This window comes from Betta splendens, chromosome 1 (genome assembly GCF_900634795.4).
Source record: "Betta splendens chromosome 1, fBetSpl5.4, whole genome shotgun sequence".
In the NCBI taxonomy this organism is placed as follows: Eukaryota; Metazoa; Chordata; class Actinopteri; order Anabantiformes; family Osphronemidae; genus Betta; species Betta splendens.
The window spans coordinates 7,917,461-7,940,595 of NC_040881.3; the positions used below are offsets into that span (position 1 = coordinate 7,917,461).

At 41.0% G+C, this 23,135-nt stretch overlaps 2 protein-coding genes across 4 annotated transcripts; both read right to left on the reverse strand.

Moving 5' to 3' along the window:
• Positions 1 to 2,146: 2,146 nt before the first annotated feature.
• LOC114863074 (CD209 antigen-like protein A) lies at positions 2,147 to 11,620 on the reverse strand. Of its 3 annotated transcripts, none has more exons than XM_029163927.3 (9): positions 10,342 to 11,620; positions 8,245 to 8,379; positions 6,449 to 6,585; positions 5,573 to 6,277; positions 5,242 to 5,352; positions 4,890 to 5,150; positions 4,561 to 4,664; positions 4,348 to 4,451; positions 2,147 to 4,018 (listed from the first exon to the last, which is right to left on the reverse strand). In XM_029163927.3, exons 4-9 carry the CDS (start codon positions 5,709 to 5,711, stop codon positions 3,877 to 3,879), a joined length of 861 nt encoding a protein of 286 aa, XP_029019760.1. In that variant the 5' UTR covers positions 5,712 to 6,277; positions 6,449 to 6,585; positions 8,245 to 8,379; positions 10,342 to 11,620; the 3' UTR covers positions 2,147 to 3,876. The 3 variants fall into 3 exon arrangements, with proteins under 3 accessions (XP_029019760.1, XP_055365490.1, XP_029019742.1); XM_029163909.3 differs by having other exon boundaries at positions 2,151 to 4,018; positions 4,534 to 4,664; XM_055509515.1 differs by lacking the exon at positions 5,242 to 5,352 and having other exon boundaries at positions 4,534 to 4,664.
• An 8-nt stretch (positions 11,621 to 11,628) lies between these two features.
• On the reverse strand, positions 11,629 to 13,883 carry LOC114863149 (CD209 antigen-like protein D). The gene is made up of 7 exons (XM_055509542.1): positions 13,426 to 13,883; positions 13,109 to 13,219; positions 12,939 to 13,028; positions 12,307 to 12,449; positions 12,131 to 12,234; positions 11,974 to 12,036; positions 11,629 to 11,765 (listed from the first exon to the last, which is right to left on the reverse strand). Exons 1-6 carry the CDS (start codon positions 13,544 to 13,546, stop codon positions 12,033 to 12,035), a joined length of 573 nt encoding a protein of 190 aa, XP_055365517.1. The 5' UTR covers positions 13,547 to 13,883; the 3' UTR covers positions 11,629 to 11,765; positions 11,974 to 12,032.
• Positions 13,884 to 23,135: the final 9,252 nt, after the last annotated feature.

Below are 23,135 nucleotides of genomic sequence, written 5' to 3' on the forward strand. Positions count from 1 at the left end.
TTTAAGTGTTCAGTTGTTTAGAGTGTTTTGTTACCTTTTGTTTGAGTTCTTTACTAAATACTTTAATGTGCAACAGAAACTTTGTGTCTCTCACTTACTGTAGATTCCACAGACTTTCACCAGCGGCTTCGGACGTTATCACATCGTTCAATGGTCATTATCAGTGGTTATCAGCCCATACATATGGGCCGGTAGCTGCCCATCTAGCTGCTGGCAGCGGTGAATAGGTGCAGTAAATCACTGTCAATGATCCGTAAGGTTGATCACGGCTCGGATGATTTAACCAGCAGAGTCAGTAGGGGCGCTGTTGAGCGGTTGTTGTTCAGACGGGACGATCGAAGTTTTTGATTTTGATTTATTAGCGAGCATAACTTAGCAAATAGCTAGCGGTATTGTGTTAGCTAACTGTAACCTGAACCCCCCACCCGTTATCCAGCCCTAACCCTAACCACAATAACCTCTAAAGCTGTTAAACGTAGCAACTTAGCTAGCTGTTAGCTGTTCGCGAGGAGGCAGAGCGGGCGCCTACTGGCCCGTACAAATGCGCTGATAAGTTCTGATCAGCCCATTCGTTATGGCTGATAACATCCGAAGCGGGTGCTTTCACAGAATCATTCCGCCATCTAAAATGGTTGATCGTAACAGAGAAGTGGCATTTATTATTTTGGAAGTAATTATTGCTTTCATTACTGTGGGTTGGTTAACCACAGCACGCTGCTGTTACAGTGGACAAGATAAAGCCCATGTTGGTGGAAACCTCAGGACAGTTTCTGTTTCTTTCAGTTCTTCTTGTTCCTCCACTGACACTAAACACACCTCCTGGACACACAAAGTTCTGGACAAGCGGCTCTACCTCCTGTCTGTATGCAGACTCATCACCGTCCTGGATCAACCCAATGACAGTCATGTGTTGCATACTTCAGGAGTTTCACAGACGGGTTCCCTGAGGTGCAGTCGTTGGTACAGAAGGAGAAGAGCAGTGGGTAGAGGATGCATCCCAGCGGTGCGCCGGTGCTGATGGTGTGGGTGCCAGTTGTGATGCTGCCCAGCCTCACCTGCTGCCTCCTGTCAGTCAGGAAGCTCCTGATCCACTGGCACATGGGATTGGGGACGGTGAGCTGGGTCATTTTAAGGTGGACTATTCCAGGGGGTCTGTGATGTCTTTCAGATGCCTCAGCACCAGCTTCTCAAACATCTTCTTTACCACAGGCTGGTGATGGTTGACTTCTTAGGGAGGGGCACAATGGCGGACCGTCTAAAGTAGTTGGGCACTGTAGACAGCTGCAGAGAACGGTTGTAGATCAGGGTGAAGATTGGCGCCAGCTGGTCAGCACAGACTCTCAGACGGGTTGGGGTCACACTGTCCAGGAGCCTTTCTGGTTTCCTGCATTTGATGAAGGAGAGAGACATCTCCTTCACAAACCTTCAGTGCTGGGGGGTGTAGTTGAGCCTTTTGTGTGGCCAGGAGGTGTGTTGTGGTTCCTGTCAAACCGGCACCAGAACTTATTAAGGTCGTCTACCAGACATTTGCTAGCCTCAGCGTGTGGAGATGGCTTTCTGTAGCTGGTGATGTGCTGCAGGCCTCTCCAGACTGCCACAGGATCGTTTGTTAATAGGCTTCTTCCTTGGCCTGGTGCAGCTTCCTTAAGTCTGGTGTGAACCATGGCTAGTTGTTGTTGACTGTGCATACAGTACTACCCTGAACTATCCTAATTACCCTACATTTTGTTTGTTTGTATGTTTTGTAAATACAGAGACCTTGAGTGCAATGTCAAAATCATTTAAGAAATTAAAAACATTACCAATATAGAAAAGATGATTAAATAACAAATATTAACAAGCATGTTTACTGTATTAAACACATTGTTGCATAATATATATATAATACAGTAAATACAGCCCCTCCCTCATGTCTCTGGCTGTTGGTCCATTGTTTCGGTTACTGAAGCTTCTTCATTTCAGGTTGCGTCTCTGTGAATAAATGTTCGGAGTCTGTGTCTGTTGTGCTTTAGTGTTGTGTTCATGTCCTGCATTAACCGCAAATTTAGCTTCTTTTGAAATCATCTGTTTATCTGTGTATTAAGATATTGAATGTATAAGTTTGAGTGGGTCTTGCATTTGGGTTCTTCCTTCGAGTACCTTAGTCCAGCCACTTGAGTGGCCAAGTAACCTGGGTCTACTGTGTTCAGTCGTCCCCAGTGATGGGTTCAGTGTAGTTACAGTAGGCTACTGGCTCCAAGTTGAGCAGGGCCCTGAGTCCAGTTAGTTGAGGTTTCTTCAGTGAGAGATTTTGTTCAGTCTGTCCTGGGAATTTTTTGAATATTAACATCCAGTAACAATAACAGGGAAGTGGAACCATGTTGTAGAGCCAATCTGAGGGAAAAACACAGTCACTGAATCCTTTCCTTACTTAATTGGAAACAGAAAGTTAGTGGTATGAAAATCACAGGACAGGATAATACTAAGAACATAACTGCTGCTGCTAAAAATGACTTCTAAGCAGGAAGAAGTCTACAAAATACCCAGTTAGCACATGACAAGACATACAAAATACAACCAACACAAGCATAAAACGTGAAAACACAACTATGACAGACAGGACCTTGACAGACAGTGTTACGTGAGTAACAACCATAACAACTTGACAAAGGACGGAACCCAAACCAGGACTAAATACAAATCAAGGCAAAGATAAAACTAATGACAATAACACATCAACCAGTAATAACAGAGAGGGCAAAAACTGAATGGACAGCAAAAGGCAGCTGAAGGGACCAACAATATATACATACTGACCAGCCAGGAGCTCTTTGTTTCGCGTTTAAGGCCTCCTCCCTGCTGTTTAGGGAGAACATGGCGCACCTGTATGTAGCATTTTCATCTGTGATGGCATGTGATATGTGCAGAAGGTATTTTCTCATGTACTGTTGTAATGGAAAAATTGTGCCTTTGTGCTATTTCTCATCCAACACAGTCGTCATGTGCTGGTTAGGTGCAATACTGAACTGAACATTCTTACACAAACAATTAATCTCTTGTGCCCTGTCGTACATCAAGTCTAAACATCTGATGTTCTATTTCACTGACTAATAATTTATGATATATGTTTGTCTTTTACACCCGGACTCTGGCTCCTTCCTATCTGACTCCCCACCAGACCCAAGGCTGTTAAAGCGAATGCATCTTGTTTTGGAAGCTCGATGTTCCTTCCTTTGGATAACAAGACACGATGATGCAGAAGTGAGAAAGCAGACATTCTCACTCACAGCGAGATAAGGTGGCGCAAACAATTCCATTGCTGCAGAGAGACATTCCACCAGAGCCAGAGAAAGGGGTTAAAAGGCAGAAGCAACTTGAGGATTGTGGGCTCTTTGCATCACACCTTCGTGGTGTGTGCACTGATCTCCCCAGCTGGTTTTTGGTTTGTTGATGTGCACGATCAACATCCATGTTTTTGATTTGCATTCCCATTATTTTTATTTTCCTTAATTTTTATAATAAATCACACAAATACAACTCTCTCATCTGCCTCTTTATGGGAAATTTCCACCACAACTGTCGGGTGGAAGCTAACTATAAAATGAACTGTACTTTGCCTTTGTTGCCTTTAAGTAGCCTTTGCTGTAAACTACTCACTTGTTGCAAGTAAACTGATTGTGTCACTTTATTTTTTAAGAAGTAAAAAGGAATTCAAAATCTCTGTAACACATATTTAAATCATTTCATTACAATACATATTCTTTAATAACTTTTAAAATATTTTCTCAGTAGAAATAGTTCAGAAACCTTTGCTTAAAAACAATCATTTGTAAGTTTACCACAAGCATTAAAGATATATTTTTTTCTAACTGAAGTTAAACTATGAAATGATTTTATTCAGATGAGTTGTACTTCACAGATCCAGTAGATTTTATAGTCACATGGCACGTCATTCCAGCTTTTTTCCAAATTGGAATCACTGATTTCTGCACAGTTCTCAAATCCATTTGCATTATTGGGTTCAGATTTTGCCCAGTACCTAGAATCCAAAAACAGAACAAAACAAATAAATAGAATGTAAAATATATTTGTGCATCAGTGAAATTCTGATTCTGATCTTGATAAAAACTCATGTTATATTTACACTAACTGTTATTACCTTTTTTTATGTCTTTACTTTTTCATCATACAGTATATAAAACTACTTGTTGTGTTGTCTAATCAGAGCTAAATGTTAAAACTCTTCTGTTACACTATTCATGTAGACTGAGCGATAGTTCAGTTAGCTGCTCGTTTACTGCCACTAACTGAGGACAATGAGTGACCACACTTATGTACCATATGAATAGAAAACATAAATATATCAACCTTAGGTTCCCCAGCAGAGTCCCATCCACCCACTTCCATGTCCTCTCTTTCTCTGCATCTGTCAGTCCAATCCAGGTTGGACTCTTCCTACTTCTTATGAATTCCTTATTGACATAAAAGAAACATGTATCATCAGCATACATAGACATCAGCTTTCATGCCGTTGTGTACCTCGTGGACACAGACCTGCTCTTCAGGGCTGTTGATAATCACCAGGTCTGCACCTCTCTGTAAGCAGTCATTTCTGCTGTCCTGCCATGTTTGCTTCATTGATGAAATATAATAGTATTTACCCGCAAAATACGTCCAACGTAGAGCTTTTTTTAAGAAAGAAAATAGAAAGAAAAATTTAGTTTTTTAGTCTGAAACTATTTGGCAAACAATGTAAAATTTTATGAAGCAAAATCTACTGTATGTGCAATAAAGGTTAAAATGGTAACATTCACATCAAAATTTTTGCAAATACATTATTTATGCCAGAATTAAAAACTTAAAAACTTAATTGAATAATTATCATTATCCCACAAGTAATAAGTATTTACCTTGAAGCTTTCTTCGAAGGTCTGGAGTGGCATCTTCAAGTTTTTTTTTTAGTTGGGCTTTTTCTTCGGTCAAGTTAACATAACTGGTCTTTAACTGATGGTTTTCTTCAGCCAGGTTGTTGTAACTGGTCTGTAAGTAATGTTTTTCTTCAGCCAGGTTGTTGTAACTGATCTGTAACTGATGTTGTTTTTCAGTCAGGTTGTTGTAACTGGTCTGTAACCGCAACATCTTAAGTTCCCAGTTTGAGTTGTCTTTGGTGTCTGTGTTTGGCACATAAACAGCAAACAAACACTGTTTTATTATATAGTTCTGTTTTTTGTTTCTGTTAATAGTATATAATTATGTGCTTACAAACGAAAACCAGAATCACGACTCCAGTAAGAAGGATAACACACAGCAGACTCAGGATCAGTGCTGTAGCGATGCAAGGACGCTTCTTAACTGTATTACTTTCCTCAAGGTCTGAAATTAGAACCGAACAATGCAACCGTAGAGAATTTTATAAAAGAACATTCCAAGTCTTTGTCCTTAGTTACTTAGACTATATTTTTATAAAGTGTATTCTTCACTGTAAATATTAGATCTATTAGCTATTTCTACTCCATATTTGCATGAACCAGTTGTCACTGTCCTGTTTTTTATGTGCTCTCTACATTTAAGATGTTTTTGATTAAAAGTTTACCTGAGAGCGTATTGTAGGGCTCCACATGACCAGTATCTTCATTTAAATAAATATTTCCTGAACCACTTTGTCCTCTCTTCCAATATAGCTGAGCACCTAATGGTTTCTCCACATTAGCATGGATTTCCTCCTCATCCATATTGATCAGCGATACTGTCAGCTCAGTTTGAGCCCTCTCTGAACAGAAAGTGTTATTATTAAGCCAAATGTTCACATGACATCATTATGTTTCATTTCCTCATTTTTGAAGGCTGATTTTATAGTCCTCTCCTTTTCATACAACTCGTGCATTCTTCCTGTGATGGTGCGTCATGGTGGAGGCTCACAAGTGCCGTCATTCGTTTTGATTCTATTAACGTTCCTCAGACCGACATCTTCTAACTTTAATTGGCCTGCAGTTTGTAGCTAACCACTTAGCTGTGGCGTTTGTTAGCTTGCCTAAGGTATAAGTAAATATAAAGCTGGTCATGAGCCAATTTGTTCAAAATCAGTAGTTTGATGTAATTTATTTTTTTTATGCACAAAACACAAAACATCCTTTATTTTTGTCCGGTGAGTTTTAAATGGCTGCTGAGTTTTGTTTCACAGATCCAGTGGTTTTTAAGGTTACACATTACATCATTCCAGCTGTTTTGTGAATCAAATTTTCTTATTTCTCCACAGTCTTCATTTCCTTCATTGTTTGGTTCAGATTTTACCCAATACCTGAAACACAAAGGAACCCTCCTTAACACCTCCTGTATGCATCCATTAAAAAGACAAGCCACTCAAATACATCAGTCAAAATGTTTAAATTAGGTTTTTATCATTTAATAATTAATTTGATATATATTAGCATTACAGTCAACATTACTGACTGTTCATCTGAACACACACCTGCTCCTCAGGACTGTTGATAATCACCAGGTCCGACTCTTTCTGCAGGCAGTCGTTTCTACTTTGACAGGATTTCATCGTTGATGAAAAGTAATATAAACTATGACTAAAATACTTCCATTCTTGAGAATGTAGAGCTGTTTCAAATTTTTAAAAAACACAAATTATTGGTTAGTACAGTAGTTATTTTGAACTAAAAGTAATAAATCAAACAAACATGCTTTCCTGTAGTGACAAATTCAGCAAGAAGAGTTTTGGCTATCAAAGCCAAAGAACAAAAGCCGCAGCATAAATTACAATGTTTTTTTTAAATCTGAACTTGCAAAACTGCATATGTTGTTTGTTTGTGTAAAAGTGTAAAATCTCCAGGACACATTTGGGTTCTCAATGAAAATGTAACCTTAACTACTAAAAGCCTCAATACACATTCAGTCTTAGGAATTTAATTTTCCACAGTTACAGTATCCTATGGTTTTGTTACAATGCTCATTGGTAATTGATAAATTAAAGTTTTTCTATGTTGCTTTGCCTCATTTAAAAAAAATAAATAAATAAAAAAATAAATAAAACTAGGACCACAAAGTGTCTGTGGAAGTCAACGGTAGGACTGTGGGACCCAAGTCAGAGTGTGACAGAGCTGCTGGTAAAAAGTCAAGTAAAATAATTAAAAAACTCAAACCAAATAAAGGTTAAACTAACGTGAGCAACAAAAGGAGCAAATTAATCTATGGCACAAGGAAGGAAACAATAAAGTAGCCAGGAAAACATGTAACGGTCCAAAGGACTGTAAACTGGCTAACCTTGGAACAGAGGTCAGCAACTTTTAACACAGTGTCATTTGGACCCGTTTCCACGGAAGCGAAAACAGTAGGAGCCACGACTTTTTTGCGTCTCTTAATTAATTTTACCAAAGCACGCAGAGCCACACGCTAACGTGACCTGACTCTGCACATCTAACATGTGGTACGCAGTGTGACCAACAAGAGAACAAGACATGGTTCCTGGACAACAGAACTGCTCACAGGTTCTGCCTGAACTTAGAACTTGGCTTGAAGCATACATTTTATGACTCTCTGCATGTAGCATGTGGCTAACAACAGCAGCAACTTCCTACAGGACCAGACCGTGACCGAAAACAGCAACTCTCCACAGAGCAGCAGGCTATAAAGGGAAGCAGAAGGGAAGGCACAGGCGTGGGGAATTGTCCTGATTACTGATGTCCAACCTTTTGCAAAACCGTTAACACTAATGTCATTCAAGCAAAAAGAAAATCAATTGATTTAGTTATAGTAACTATTTATCTTTAATTATTAGAAACTAGCTTGATAAGACCGACCTTGTATAAAAAAGTGACAGGTCTGTGTTGTTATTTCCCAGCATATAATATCAAAATGACTCTAACTGTGTAGAAACACTTGAAATATGCAGCAACAGCTAATTTTGCCTTCAAACAATACAACTCGCAACCAAGTATATGAACGTCCAATCAGTCATAACACGGTAAACAACAAAATACAAAACAGAATTGGATCCAGATGAAGAAATGCTTTGATTTATTAAATCCTTGACAGACATTTATTTTTCAAACTGTGGCAACAGGTTACAATTACACTGTACTGGTTCACACTGAGTTCAGTGTTTTGTATTTTGTTGTCCACTGTGAAATGACTAATTGAATTTGTTCATATATTTGTTTTTCAAGTTGTTTTGTAACCATTTTCAGTTTATGTAGTTCCAGTAGTGGCTGAGGCTGAAAACAAAACATGCGCAGCACGAATAAAGAAATAAATACTTACCCTCAAGCATCCTTTGAAGTTCTGTGGTAATTTCTTCTATTTGTTTATGAAACTGGTCTTGTTCTTTAGTCAGGTTGTTGTAATTGGTCTGTAACTGGATCCTTTTCATTTAACACTTTGAGCTTCTCTCATTGTCTGTTGGCACATCAACAGCAAAACAACCATTGTTAACCAGCACCACCCACTGGTTTATCAGTTTGCTAATAGGGTACTTACATAAAACAAACACAGTTATGAGTCCAACCAGCAGGAGGAGACACAGCACACCCAGAAAAACTGTGGAGGCTCTGTAGGAACAGTTTCTTACTGTGTTGCTTTCCTGAAGAGCTAAAATCAGATGATAGGATTTGTGATGTGTTTATAGTATGTCTTTATTAATCTTCTGCTCTCTGACTGTCTATTCTATGTGTAGCTGGATGCATATGTCTTAAGGTTTGGAGCTTGTCTTTTGCAGACATTCGAGGAAATCCCTTTCCTGAGATGGGAATCAACTATTTACTATCCTGTACCACTGGGTTACCTCCCTTCACAGGTATCAACTCTCATGTTGTAGCACTTTCCTTTCATTGAAAATGCTTTTGGCAACAATTTGACCATGTGAGGAACAAAGCAGACAGGTAATAAGTGGATTTCCACCCAGAAAAATGGTTTTAAGAAAATTGGAACAGAAGAACATTAAAGATTTTTCAGGGCCCATAACTGAGGTCAACAAGGCAAATTCATACATATTTAACTAAGCAATATAACTTTAACTGAAAAGGCAAACTGACCTTCAGGATCCAGTATATAATGGCTGATCAGGGAGACACACAGAGGTAAGTAACTATCAAATTAACAGCTATATTCATAGGACTCATTTAATTCCCTAGTGGACAGTATTTTTCGCTCTGACGTACAACTTCCTCTATAAAATATCCACTTTTCCCGGCAGACGAGACCATACAGACCATTCTTTAATATAAAGAAGGGTGCTTAATAAATAAAGTTAGAGAAAAATTACTACATATATGATTATACAGAATAACTAAATGTATGTGTTAAATATACCGTAGAAACAAATGTACTGTGCTAATAAACAATGTTTTAAGTGAAGCCAAGTCTTGTTTTCTTAATTTTCAAACCGGGTATTTAAACCCACAAGCAGGTGAGCTGCTAATAATAATATATAAGTAGCCTTGATATGGTTTAATATGTTTGATAGTCAGATGTTATTAGAGCCGTGTTTGGTGCTTCTACAAGTCTGTTTATTACTACATTGAGGAGACATGATTGTCAACTAGTTAAATCAAAGACTTTTATTTATTTTATTTTTCCATAACATGACACCTCTCGCTCGCATTGGTCACATGACGTAGATCGCGCTCGAGATTCGGCTTGACGACACTTCCGCTTCAAAAGATCGATGCTGAGTCGAGTGGGAGGTCTCGAGCTGGACATCGCTATAGTCAGCCGTACCCCAGACGTCTAGCTTTGATATTTTCAGTTTGTGTCCTATATTATAGTCTGACAGAGTTTATCCTCTCCTCCTTCGTTGTGTAGTGATTTTCAGTTCTTATGTTTTAGTTTAGTTTACTTTTCCAGTAATTTTCGGTTTCAGGCCTTATGTCAACCAGTGTTTGTATTTTCTTCTTTGCCCTTCTCTACTCATATTAAAAACTAACTATTAACTAACTATACCTATAACCTAACTGTTACATGCGACTCAACTGCTCAACACTGACCTCTGCATTTGGGTTTAACCTTGGTTTAGTAAAATATGGTTTCTAACACACGGGACCCTCACACTCAGTGTCAAAGTTCAGATTGGATCAATTATTTCCCCAATATCAGTAGTTCACTCTACTTAGGTTAGGTCCACATACTGTAGTCAGCTGGTGGAAGAACTGCATACATGTACAGTATGATAGTAAGCAGTACAGTAGAAAATGACAATTTAAGTATAGTATATATCAAATATGACAAATTACGGAAAAAGGATCTATGAAATTGCAATAAAAGTAGAAAAATGACTTGTATTAATAAATATTAGTCTTTTACTACTTTCTTCACTTTAATGTGCGCATCCGTGCTTTATTTGCATACAGGTATGTACGTTACCTGACAGCGCAGGCCCAGTTCTGTCGGTCTCCACAGAGCAACATGCGTCTTCATTTTGATAAATATTGTCTGAACTCTTCACTCTCCTCCACTTGACATGAAGTCCTGATGGTCCCTCGACATTGGCATAGATATCCTGTTCATCCATTGTGGTCAGTGTTGCTGTCAGCTCAGCTTGCTCATAACCTTCTGTGAAAATACCTTTTTATTAGTAAAGAGTCAGAACATTCACACATGTTTTAACAGGAAATGGGTGGTTGGTGAAAAGCAGATGTCATTTAAGTATTTAGGTTACACTGCTTATCACTTACCAGTTTCCTCTTTTTCATGAAAGCAGACTATTTCAGCTTTTATGTAAAATAGGGGTGAATGCTAACAGCTTCCTGTCATCAATGCATTATGTTTAGCAACTTCAGTAGTTTAGGTTGTATGTCAGCATGTGTGTTTGGATGTGGCCCCTACTTTCTTTTGCTTTCTTTGCATTCTTTTGCTCAACATTTCTAGTTGATGACTGTAAAATGTGAAGCTTTCTTTTGTGCTTTATAATGATTTTTCATGTGTTTAGGAAACTGGTTGCTCTAGAGTTGCTGATTTGGGAAAAGCATTAAATACATTAGCTGTTGCTGTTGTAGAGGGGCCAGAGGAGTTCTGGTCACAGTCCATCAAACATTCACTGAATGGTGGTTTTAAATGGTGACAAAGTGACAGAAATAGTGACAGGCTGTAAGTAAAATGTACATATGTATTTATTTTGCATGTGATCTTTGCTGTCCTCCTTGTAGGTTTTATAACCACAGCAAGCCACTTTCACAAGTGGACGTCAATGCTGATGGAAACCGCAGGTCAGTTTCTGGCTCTTTCCGTTCTTCTTGTTCCTCCACTGACACTACTGTACATACACTGATCACTTCTCATCAGGGCTTCTTATTTTACATCCATTATTCAGAGAGCCAAACTCTGAGGTGTTTGTGAGCTAAGTGTGTCTATTTCCAGTTACTTCATTTCCATAACATCAATATTTTTAACAATATCAAACTATAATGAACACTCGCTTCATGAAATGAAGCCTTAAAATGTAAAATACATTACTTGTAGAATACTGTATGTTGTTTGCATTCAAGAATTTATTGCATCTGCTTAGCTTAATACTTATAGCATTTTAAGTATTACAGCATCAAATAAGAAATGATTGTAGCTTGCAATTGAACATTTAGTATTGTGTATGGCCATAACTGTATCAAAGCTACAGTTTAATGTGATTATATTGAACAATCGTTCATCCCTATTTGACACGTCTTTCACAGATCCAGTCTTTTTCATTTTGACATGGTGCATCATTCCAGCTTTGCTGTTCATCATAACTATGTATTTCTGCACAGTCTTCAACTCCTTTGGCATCGTTTGGCTCGGATTTTGCCCAGTACCTGAAAGAAAAGGCAAAACAAAAAGAAAATATACAACAACCTGCTTGAAGTAGACAGATTAAAAGCTAGGAATAAATATGTGTAATGTAATTACATCATTTAAATATATTTATATTTGTTTACACCAACAATGCTGAAACAGTTCACAACATTAACAGAGAGAAAGCTGCATAATAATAACCTATAGTATAATGTTTGAGACGCTTACCTCCTCTTATAAAACCTATAGTGTGTCAGATGTCACGTCATCAGACCTGAAACGCTGGCCTAACTTTAGACAGGTTTTAAATAACAGATAATGCAGCTGAGAAAATTGACTGATTACAGTAAGTGTTACGTTAAGTTAAATAATATTGTTTGCCAACCTTTGGCTGCCCAGCGGACTCCCATCCACCCATGTCCATGTCCCTTCCTTCTCAGTGTCTGAGAGTCCAATCCACATGCGGGTTTTCCATCTTCTGACAAATTCCTAATCATCAGAGGAAGAAAGATTTATCAATATGCTGTTCTTTACAGTTTGTGGCATCAGTGAGTCACAGACCTGCTCTTCGTCGTTGTTGATAATCACCAGGTCGGCGTCTTTCTGTCTGCAGTCCCTTCTACTTTCATTCCAGGGTTTCCTTGTTGAAGAAATGTAGTAAAAACTACTTCTGAAATATATCCAGTTTTCCTGGGACTGCAGAGCTGGTTAAAATAAACAGTTACTAACATTTATTATTGGAAAACTTAATTTTTTCATTCACACTATTAAAGCCTAATGTTAATTTGACATATACTGTAGACTTCAACACTGCTGCTGAATCAAAACAAGACTCTTTCCACTTTATTTCAGTGCAATGTGATGTAATGTACATTATTGACTACAGTGTCTTGTCTTACAGTATAGACATGTGTCCAAACAGTTTTCATATCTCTTTGTAAAATGAATTATAACTATAATTTAAAAAAATATCATATTAGTATGTAAGGATAATTGTACATATCATTCAACAAACAAGTGGTGATGCTGGTGTTGATTCACTGCATCATTCATCTAAAACTCTTGCACTGATTGACAATCTTACACCCTTTTCTCAGAATCTTTCTATCCCATTATCAATAATTAGTCATTCACTCTGCAGCAATTTCCAATTTTAAGATTAATTCAAGTTGCAGAAATTTTAAAACAAATACCGAGTGTTTTGTTTAATTGGTGTTTTTCCTCAGCCAGACGGGTCTGTAGATGGACCCTCTCCATTTCCCAGTTAGAATTGTCTCGGGTGTCTGTTTGGCATAAAAAACAAAAAGACTCTGTAAACGCTGTCACAGCTAGTCTTCTACTAAAATGCAAACTAATTTCTTACACAGGAAAACCAGAGCTACGAGTCCAGCGAGGAGGAGAAGACAAAGCAGACCCAGAAACAGTGCAGCAGCTCTGCAGGAACGCTTCGTATTCACTTTAAGTCCTGCATGACCTGAAATTAAAAAAGTTAGTTGGTTTATGTTTTCAATAAATTAGGATTAGGGACAAGTTAGTTTTGTTTATTTGGTCAAGAACATTGGTTGAAATAATGAATCGATGTTAAAGGATGTTTCTATTGCTGTCATTTTACTCCCTCACGCAGTGACAATCAGGGTCTTATTCTACTTACTTTGTCGTGCATTTGAGTGAATTACTTACCTGCGAGTGTGTATAAAATATTGTCTGACTCCACAACATGTCCGATATCATTTGCATAGATAGTTTCATCTATCCAGTTGCTGTGATGACCTTCATTTACATTACCATATAATCTATCCATGACATCCAGCAACCAGCTCAGCTTGGTCTTTCTGTTCAGCCTTGTCTTGAAAAAAGGTGTTATTATAAACCGTGAACATAAACCTGACACATGCCTTTAAACAGAAAACTGAGTGGAGGCGGGCAGATGAAATCATTTAAACAACACAAGGCTACATATAGTGATGAGTGTGATTATTGTAAACATCTAGTAACAGTAAAAGGGAAGTGGAACCACGTTGATTTATAAGCCGTGCAAAAAAGGCTTGGTGATGGGGCATCGTCCACCTCTTAACTGAAAAATAAAGGTTAGTGATATGAATTACTTTTTGGTGAACAGCTTCAGCCAATGTCTTCCACATTGTTAAGTGCTAATGTGTTTTACATGTCTCACACTTGCATTGCTTAGAATGAATGAAAAGTACATTTAAAGGTCCTGACTGAAACTAATTCAGATCAGCCTTAACCTCCTGCTTCAGAGAAGAGGGGACTGGTCGCTTCGTTGAAGGACCTTCACTGCTGGGATCCAAAGAACAGTACTTCTGACACTCGATGAGAGAAATTCAAAATAAATTAAAAAATTTAATGATTTAAGGGATTTAACTAAAATATGCAAAATAAACAGTTTTTGATTTCATTAGAAAAAGACCGGAAGGAAGATTTGTGAGGCCGAAAATCTAGGGAGTGGGGCTTCCTAGTCTGGGGTGGATGGTGGTCCCCAGCAAGCTTCTCTATTCGAGGGCTGAGCCAGGTAGAGCAAAGGTAGAGTGAAGCAGGTTAAGGCAATCGTACTAGGGCGGAGGACGATTCCCTTCACAAAGACGTTCTTGAAGCAAATTACTGAGAAAGTGTATACTTCACTGCGGAACCACCAAGTGGTTTGAGAGTAACCACCAGAGAGGATGGGGACTAAGCAAACTCTTCCTGATGGTCCAATAACAAAAGTCATGACAAGAAAATATGGTCGAGCCAGTGTGAAATGCGTAAATGAGTGGGTTTCTACAGTAAGTACGGCTTCCCAAAAGGTGGAAGTTTGAGCTGCACCAATGTTGAAGAGTTAGAGACAAGCTGGAAGAGAAGGAAGTTGAAATAAAGAAAAAGGAAAACATAAAGCGCAAAATGTTAGAATACATTGAGGATAACAGAAAGTGTTTGGAGATGTGGAAGAAGGAAGCAGAAAGTAGGGCTAGCTCCTGGGAAATCCATCTGTGCAACCACATCCTCAGCGGCCTGCAGACTTAACTGAGGTTCACCGCCCCTACGTTGGGTGTGTCCTCTGACCTCTGTCAGCTGGCAGAGCTGCACAGACATGCACGCACACCACAATGAAGAACGCTTTCTCGCAACTTACCCTACTGACACACGTTTGCTGGTCTCCGAAGAAGGCATTTATTTGAAATATGAAAATTCAGCTTTTCTGGTAGATGACGTCATCACCGCGCCTGCAACTCTTTTACTTTCCACAGATGCACTGCAGCAACATCCAGCAAGTGCCCTCTGCGCTGTGGGCAGCACATAAGTATGATGTTGGGTTAATAGCAATGGGAACCTGTGGTCATCACGCCGAAGTCTGACTATCGCCCATGCAAACCACAATATCCGCTGAAACCAGAAGCAGTTGAAGGTATCTCTTTTTTTTAACTCGCTTCTCGCAGCAGGTGTCATTGTCCCCTGTGAGAACTCACCGGAACCTCCGGTAAAAAAAATCCAGGATAAGGGACAGCCGACCGAATGGAGGTTCCTCCAGGACCTTCAGGCAGTAAACACTGCAGTGCAACCGTGAGCACCAAACATCCGAATACATATACGATTCTGTCTCAAGTTCCACCTACAGCTAAGTTTTTCTCTGTTGTAGATTTGGCAAATGCATTTTTCAGTTTCAGTGTCGGAGGTGGAAGATTCTTTCACTGCCTTGTAAATGTCTCCCACTCCAGGGCTTCCAGACCCAACCGGATCCTTCAGTCAGACGGTGGACAGGGCGTGGTTGTATGGTCTCTGTTCTCCTGCAGACACACGGAGGCAGGCAGCGTCCTGTTGCCTACCTCTCTGCAAAGCTGGATCCTGTTGCAGCAGGTTTACTGTACCACTCTGCCTGCGTGCTGTGGCAGCCACAGAGGAGGCTGTAGTGGCCTCATGCGACATTTTGTGTTACAGTGATGTCACTCTTCTAGTTCCTCATGCAGTGTCTCACATCCTCCTAGAGCAGAAAGCGTCACATCTCTGCTGCTTGTTGGATACGATATAACATTATATATATATATATATATATATATATATATGTATATATAAATGTTTTATTGGAGATGCCAAATATAATTGTTAAGCGCTGCACAGTTCTTCACCCCACCACTCTTCTTCCAGGAGACGGAGAGCCACACGACTGTGCTGCCATTCTACAGGAAGTGTGCGTCCTGATCTGTCTGAAGATCCTCTGTCTAACCCGGATCTTGTTCTTTTTGTAAATAGCTCAGCGTCTAGAGAACCTGATACTGGCTGAAACCTTCCAGGGTTTGCTGTGTGGTCACAGCATTCCACGCTGGTGTCCGGACCCCTCCCATCACACTACTCCGCTCAGGCTGCTGAACTTGTAGCCCAGACTGAGGCCTGTAAGTTAGCAGAAGAGTAGACAGTGACCATCTACACTGACTCCCGATATGCATTTGGGGTGGTCAGGAACAGGAATTTTCTTAAGTCTAATGGAAAGCCCATTCTCCATCATGATAAGGTTTCAGCTTTGCTTGAGGCTATCTTGTTTCCTACAGCAATCGCTGTGTGCAAATGTCAGGCTCATACGAATAGCACTGACTTTATCCCTGCAGGAAACGCCAGGACAGATGATGCTGCCAAGGCTGCAGCTTGCCTGCCACCTGATCACACGTGCCTGTCCGATTCATCTCCCGTGTTGCCTGCTCCATTATCTTCATCCTTCATCAAAACTTTCACTACCCCTCAGGAGCATACGGCCTGGACACAAGCAGGTGCCACAACGGATAAAAAAGTATTGTTTGGTGATAGTTGATATGTGGTCAAAATGGGTGGAGGCTTTCTCAGCTAAACATGCTAACAGCCATGCAGTCACTAAGGCCCTCGTAACAGAGATAATTCCCAAATGGGGAATTCCTGCTAAAATCAGCAGTGACAATGGTTTACATTTTGCAAATCAGGCCTTAAATTTCTGAACATCGACATCAGAAAGCACTGTTCTTATCATCCAGTGGAGGAGCAGTAGAACGAGAAAATGGCACGCTAAAAAACAAACTGGATAAATGCTGCTCAGAGACTGGCCTTAAATGGACCCAGGCGCTTCACATTGTGCTTTTGTACGTGAGAATGAGGAGAAGAACAAGAACAAATCTTAGCCCATATGAGATTCTGTTCGGCCTCCTCCTATGTTGGGACTCCAACCTGAGACCAGAGTTTTGCCACCCACAGCCACACAGTATGTAAAGAAATATGTGAAGATTCAATGTTGCAGTACTGTAAGAACTCAAATCTCCCAGCAGGTGAAGGCAGCCCTTCTTAAGCAGGCGGAGGGACCTCTCCACAGCCTCCATCCAGGAGACTGGGTGATCGTAAAGTAACATCGCAGGAAACACTGGAACTCCAGGAGGTCACACTGAGCTAACACCGACCCCATCGGCCCGACCTCATCCCCTGGCACGACACCGGCCTGCAGCACAAGACCAGCATTGGTGGGGGTCAGCAGAAAAGAGACCACCCAGGCAGACGATCATCGTACCCCGGACGCAAAACAGGACCACCCCAAACTGCAACCGCACCACACGCATACACACTCACACAGATACACACGCACACCCACACGTACATCAACACACACTACCACAAACTTTCTCACAACAAACTAGTCAGTCATGCGTGAACCCATGCACTCTCGGATACATTCTCGCACCCACACCATTCGCTTGATCTCATTCGCAGGGAGGGTTAGTCTCTGGCCTGCCAGTCATCTGGCTCCGGGCAGGGAACGCAGCTCCTCCCAAAGGCCTGCGTACTCCCCCAACCCAGGAGAAGCAGGGGGCAGCGAAAAGGCACCCCAGAACCCTGCAACCCAGCTAAAACATGAGTGAGTGGAACTACAGTGCACTGAAAGTGGGGGACACCTCCAGGAGCCCGACCGCTTGCTAATGGTGTGACCCCCGGACAGTGTCCCCCCACCTTAAATGTCTATTGTGCAGTTAAAACTGGGTGGTGATCTCAACTGGCCTCACCCCCAGGTCCCAGTGAAATAGCCCACCCCTGTCCCTGAATGTATGTGTATGTGGTTAGGTATGAGGAACCAGGTAAGGGAGATCGCCAGTTCCCCAAGGGGTCCAGCAGACAGAGCCATCAAATTGAAGGCTCTGTCCACTGGCCCCTCGGAGGGAGCCCCGAAATTCCTGGATGAATGTGTATGACTAATTAAAACTGCAGAGCATCCCACTTAGGAGGGACCGAACCACTTTCCGGTAGCCCCGGTCCCTCCATCAGCAGGACGCCCCTCGCAGCCCTAAGTGAATGATTGTGGAGAGATGTAGTTGGGAAGCAGAGCACCAGGGTCCGCAGAGCCAGGTTCAAGACTAGCTCTGCTACCCATCCCACCGCCCCCCACAACACCCAGCCAGGAAGAGATAGATGAGACCCGGGGACCGCAATACTACTGCCCAGGCAGCGCAGCCAGAACCATCCTCACCCATCTGTCACACTTACCCATTCTCTCGCTCAAGTATGTGATGAATTTCAGCACAGGTCTCACCGTTCACTTTTTATTACTTCTTCGTTGAAAACAGAACAACAACGTTACAACACACACTGCCCCTATTGGTGAAATCACAGTATTTCAACACTCCCACTTAATTTCACAATATTTAGGACTTTAAAGAATTCTGAATCCTTCTCTTTTTCACAAGCTACTCTCCCTTTTTCAAAAGACAATAATAACTTAAATTCCAGACATCTGTCTTTAACCTCAATCTGTATTCAGTAACCCTGAGAAGGTTATTTCCTTTCCTTTTTTACATTTCTTATCTATATAATGATTTTACTGAACAAGAAAACATCTTTATATGATCAGGTTGTATTCAGCATTCACCTGTCAAAAAAGAATTTCTATTCTCACATGAAACAAAGTCCAATCTGTCCTCTGAGAATTTCAAACCTCTGTTTGGTCAATGGTTTGGTCAGAATGTCTGCTTTCATATCCTGTGTTGGACAGTATTGTAGTTTCATTTGTCCATTTTGCACACATTCACGTATGTAGTGATATACATACTCAGCTTCTGCCGTTGATAATGCAACTGTCACCTGTTTCTTGCTCAGCCAGCTCACCGCTCCTCCACTCAGTAGAAACATGTTGCCTGTTGTTGAGCGTCGGTCATCTTGGTCACCAGCCCAGTCTGCATCTGAAAATCCAACTAAGGATCCAGACTCTGACCGCTCATACTTTAGGGCAAGATTCACTGTCCCTTTCAAGTAGCGAAATATCCTCTTCACAGCAGTCAGATGAGCAGTATTGGGATCTGCATTGAATTTTGATACAGCATTCACAGCTTGAGCTATGTCTGGTCGTGTAGCTATTGACGCATACAACAGACTTCCTACCATTGACTGATAGTTCTGTTGGTGTACTGGTTTACTAACACCATCATTCTTCTTCAGTTTCACACTGGTGTCAGCAGGAGTTGCTACAGGATTAGCATTTTCCATCCCATATTTCTTAAGCATGGCTTCAATATATTTTTTTTTTGATGTAGGAAGACACAGTTCTTCTCTTTGCTTTGGACCACATAGATGCCCAGGATGTAGGACAACTCACCCATGTCTTTCATCTTGTAGCGCTTCTTGAGCGCTGCTTTCAGTTCATGAGCTTTCGTTCATGCTTTCAGTCGACTCTGTTATCAGAATGAGATCATCCACGTAAACTGCAAGTATCTCAAGCTCATGTCTTGATCTCACAAACACACAGGGATCTGATGTGCTCTGTTTGAAACCGAGTTCCATCATGAACTCTGTGAAGGCTTTGCTCCAGCAACGAGGAGATTGCTTCAGTCCATAGATTGATTTTTTTAGTTTGCACACCAGGTTTTCCTGTCCTGGTTGGATGTATCCCTCTGGTTGCTCCATATAGATTTCTTCTTCCAAATGCCCATTTAGAAATGCAGTTACAACATCCATCTGATGTACATGCAGATTGTTTTGATTTGCAAAAGCTAGTAGTATACGAATGGAGCTGAAACACACCACTGGTGAAAATGTCTCATCATAGTCAGTACCATACAACTGTGAGTAGCCTTTGGCAACAAGTCTACACTTGTATCTCTCCACTTGTCCATCATTATGATGCTTGACTTTGAACACCCATCTTGAACCTACAGCTTTTCTATCTTTTGGTAAATCCACTAGATCCCATGTCTCATTTTCTAGCAGCGACTCATATTCCAGATCAGCTGCTTCCTGCCATTCCTTTGCATTAGGACTTTTCAGAGCTTCTGTCATTGTGAGTGGCTCTGTCACACAACACATATTTGCATGATGATCAACGACGACTGTTTCAGCAAACTCGTCGTATCCAAATCGCTTTGGAGCCTTTCTTATTCTGTCGCTTCTTCTGACTGTGTCGTCAGCAGTGACTTCATGTGTTTCATTCTCATTTGTGTCCACAGTTACCTCATTTTCAAGATGAGACTCTTCTGCTTTCTGTTTCCAGTCAAAGTTTGTTTCATTGAAAACAACATCCCGGCGGATTAAAATCCTCCTTTTCTCTTCATCATATAGACGATAACCCTTAGTGTTGCTTGCATAGCCTAAAAAGCGTAGCTTCATAGCCTTCTTGTCCAGTTTCTGTCTCTTCTCACCTGGAATATGTGCATAAGCAATGCATCCAAAAACCCTCATGTGACTCATGTCAGGTTTTTTTTCACACCATCTCTCATAGGGTGTCTTTTGCTTCAGTACAGATTTAGACAGTCTGTTCTGAATGTAAGCTGCTGTGGCTACAGCTTCCGCCCAGTACATTTTTGGCAACTTAGCATGTGACGGCATACTTCTAGCTGCTTCAACTAATGTCCTGTTTTTTCTCTCTGCAACACCATTTTGCTGTGGTGAGTGAGGTACAGTCACTTCATGTTGGATGCCTTGACCTTTCAAATATTCTTGAAACTCTCTTGATGTGTACTCACCCCCATTGTCTGTTCTGAGTCTTTTAACAGCTTGTCCACACTCATTTGTGAATGTTCTTTCAAATTCTTTGAATGTGTTTAACACCTCGTTCTTGTGTTTCAGGAAATACACTTTGCAGCATCTAGAGTAATCGTCAATAAAAGTCACAAAATATTTAGCTCCACCAATAGATTCAGTCTGCATGGGACCACAGACATCACTATGAATTAGCTGCATTCTGTGTTTGAAACGAATTCCTCCAATTGACTTGTATGGCTGTTTAGACAGTTTACCTTCCACACATGCCTCACAGAAAGAAACATCTGTTTCTGTGGAGAAGTCCACTCCGTTCACTAGATCTTTCAGTTCTTTAAGCTTGGTAGTGTGACCCAACCGCTGGTGCCATAAGCTGGTTGCTAGTGATGCACTATGACAAACAGGTACGTCCTTCTTCACATCCAGCTGATAAAGTCCATCAGCTCTTTGTGTTCCCATTCCTTGGAGGGTTCCATTTCTTCCACGTATGTAACAGTGAGACTTTCTGAACTGCACTGTGTTGCCTTTCCTGATAGCTGCTCCCACTGAAAATAAATTCCCTGACAGCTTTGGAATATACAACACATCATACATTGTGGCACTTTTTGCATCACTTGTTTTGAAAGTCATGTTCAACTTTTACGTTTCCCATTCCTAGGGCATCAACCACCCTGCCATCACCTAGCTTCACAGACTGTGCTTCCGTGAACTCTTGGTAATTTTGAAGAATGTTCTTATCAAATGTCATGTGCTTTGATGCTCCTGAATCTATCAACAATTCAACCTGTTGTGGTGAGTCAGTTGGATTTGCCTCTTTGCTGACAAAGGCACTTCCACCTTCTGCATCTTCACACATTATGCTTTTAGCCTTATGAGTTTTCCTTTTTGCTTTATATTTCAAACTTGGACAGTCCCGTTTAATGTGACCTTCTTTTCCACATTTGTAACACCGCCACGTGGTTGGTCTTTCTGCTCCTCCTGTCCTGGAGTTGTCTGGGACAGTTCCCCAACACTGAGATGACATCGCTGATGAACCACCTGAAGTAGCTCCACTGTAACTTTCATGTGCATTAACCCACTTTTGCTCTTCATTTATTAAAGCTTGTTGAACAAACTGCAGCGTCAGATTGTCCATCTTATTTTCTAATGCAGTGACAATGATAGCATAACTAGGTGGCAAACTACCCAAAAGTGTTATGATCTGATCTTCTTCTTTAATATCAGCTCCTATAGCCGATAGCTGATCAGTCAATTCCTTCATTTGCTTTAGATGCTCAGTTAATTGACATCCTTCCTTCATTTCACATCTAAAATATTTTTTCTTAAGGAACAGTTTATTCGCCAATGTATCTCTCTCAAAATGGCCTTTCAGCGTAGTCCACGCTTCTTTGGGAGTCTGGCAGCTTGTTACCAGGTACAGCTGGGGTGTACTCACGTTCAGCACTAGCATGGAGAATGCTTTCTCTCTCCGTTTACTAAACTCCGCTTGTGCTTGTGCGTTAGCATCCGCGGCTAGCGTCTCCATCTCCGTTAGCATGCCCCACAGACCTTTAGCCTTCAACAAGTGCTCCATCTGAAACTTCCATGTCGCCCAATTTTCCGGTCCGCTCAGCTTGTCTATAAACAGCTTATCTTCCATTGTGAAAACTCACAACGCTGTTTAATCCACAAAATACCGTGAAAACAGCCTTTTTAGCGTCCTCTGGGCCCATAACCTGATGAATTTCAGCACAGGTCTCACCGTTCACTTTTTATTACTTCTTCGTTGAAAACAGAACAACAACGTTACAACACACACTGCCCCTATTGGTGAAATTACAGTATTTCAACAGTATGCTCATGCTCGCCCAATGCAGTTCCTATCATGCTCCATCAACATTCAACATTCTCAAATCTACCAGGTGGTGCTCTACCAGGCGGGGCTTGAAACCATACAGTACTGCTGTTCAAGAACCTCCACCTTCTTCCTAAGTCTGGCTTCTGCTACAGTACTCTTTCCCACAGCTTCATTGTGTGGCTCATTAACTTTATTCTTCTATAGTTGCTGCACACAGGCTAACCCTAACCTTAACCCTAACCCTTCCTTCATGTCTAACCTATCGTACAGCTCATTGTAAGCTTTCTTCTTGGCCTTTGCCTTCTCTTCACTCTGCACTGCTCTTCCTTGTACTCATGTCTATTTTCCTCAGTCCTTTCTACATCCCACTCCCTTTTAGCCAACCTCTTCCTTTGGATGCAGTCCTGTACTTCCTCATTCTACCACCACGTGTCTTTATCTTCTTTCTTCCATCCAGATGACGAATCCAGCACTTTCCTACCTACTTCCCTGATAGCCTCTGCTGTAGTTTCCCAGTCCTCTAGAAGCTCTTCCTGCTGACGCATAGCCTGTCTCAACCTCTGCCTGAATTCCGCGTAAGTTT

Bases quoted from the DNA above. Each gene is read 5' to 3' on its own strand.
- LOC114863074 (XM_029163909.3), bottom strand. From the start codon at position 5,711: ATGGATGAGGAGGAAATCCATGCTAATGTGGAGAAACCATTAGGTGCT. The intron at 5,151-5,241 runs GTAAGCACATAA...TGCCAAACACAG, and splicing joins CGTGATTCTGGTTTTCGTTT to ACACCAAAGACAACTCAAAC. The intron at 4,452-4,533 runs GTCTGTGTCCAC...TATGTCAATAAG, and splicing joins TCAACAGCCCTGAAGAGCAG to GAATTCATAAGAAGTAGGAA.
- LOC114863149 (XM_055509542.1), bottom strand. From the start codon at position 13,546: ATGGATAGATTATATGGTAATGTAAATGAAGGTCATCACAGCAACTGG. The intron at 13,220-13,425 runs GTAAGTAATTCA...TTTTAATTTCAG, and splicing joins TATTTTATACACACTCGCAG to GTCATGCAGGACTTAAAGTG. The intron at 12,450-12,938 runs GTATTTGTTTTA...TATTTTAACCAG, and splicing joins CCAATTAAACAAAACACTCG to CTCTGCAGTCCCAGGAAAAC.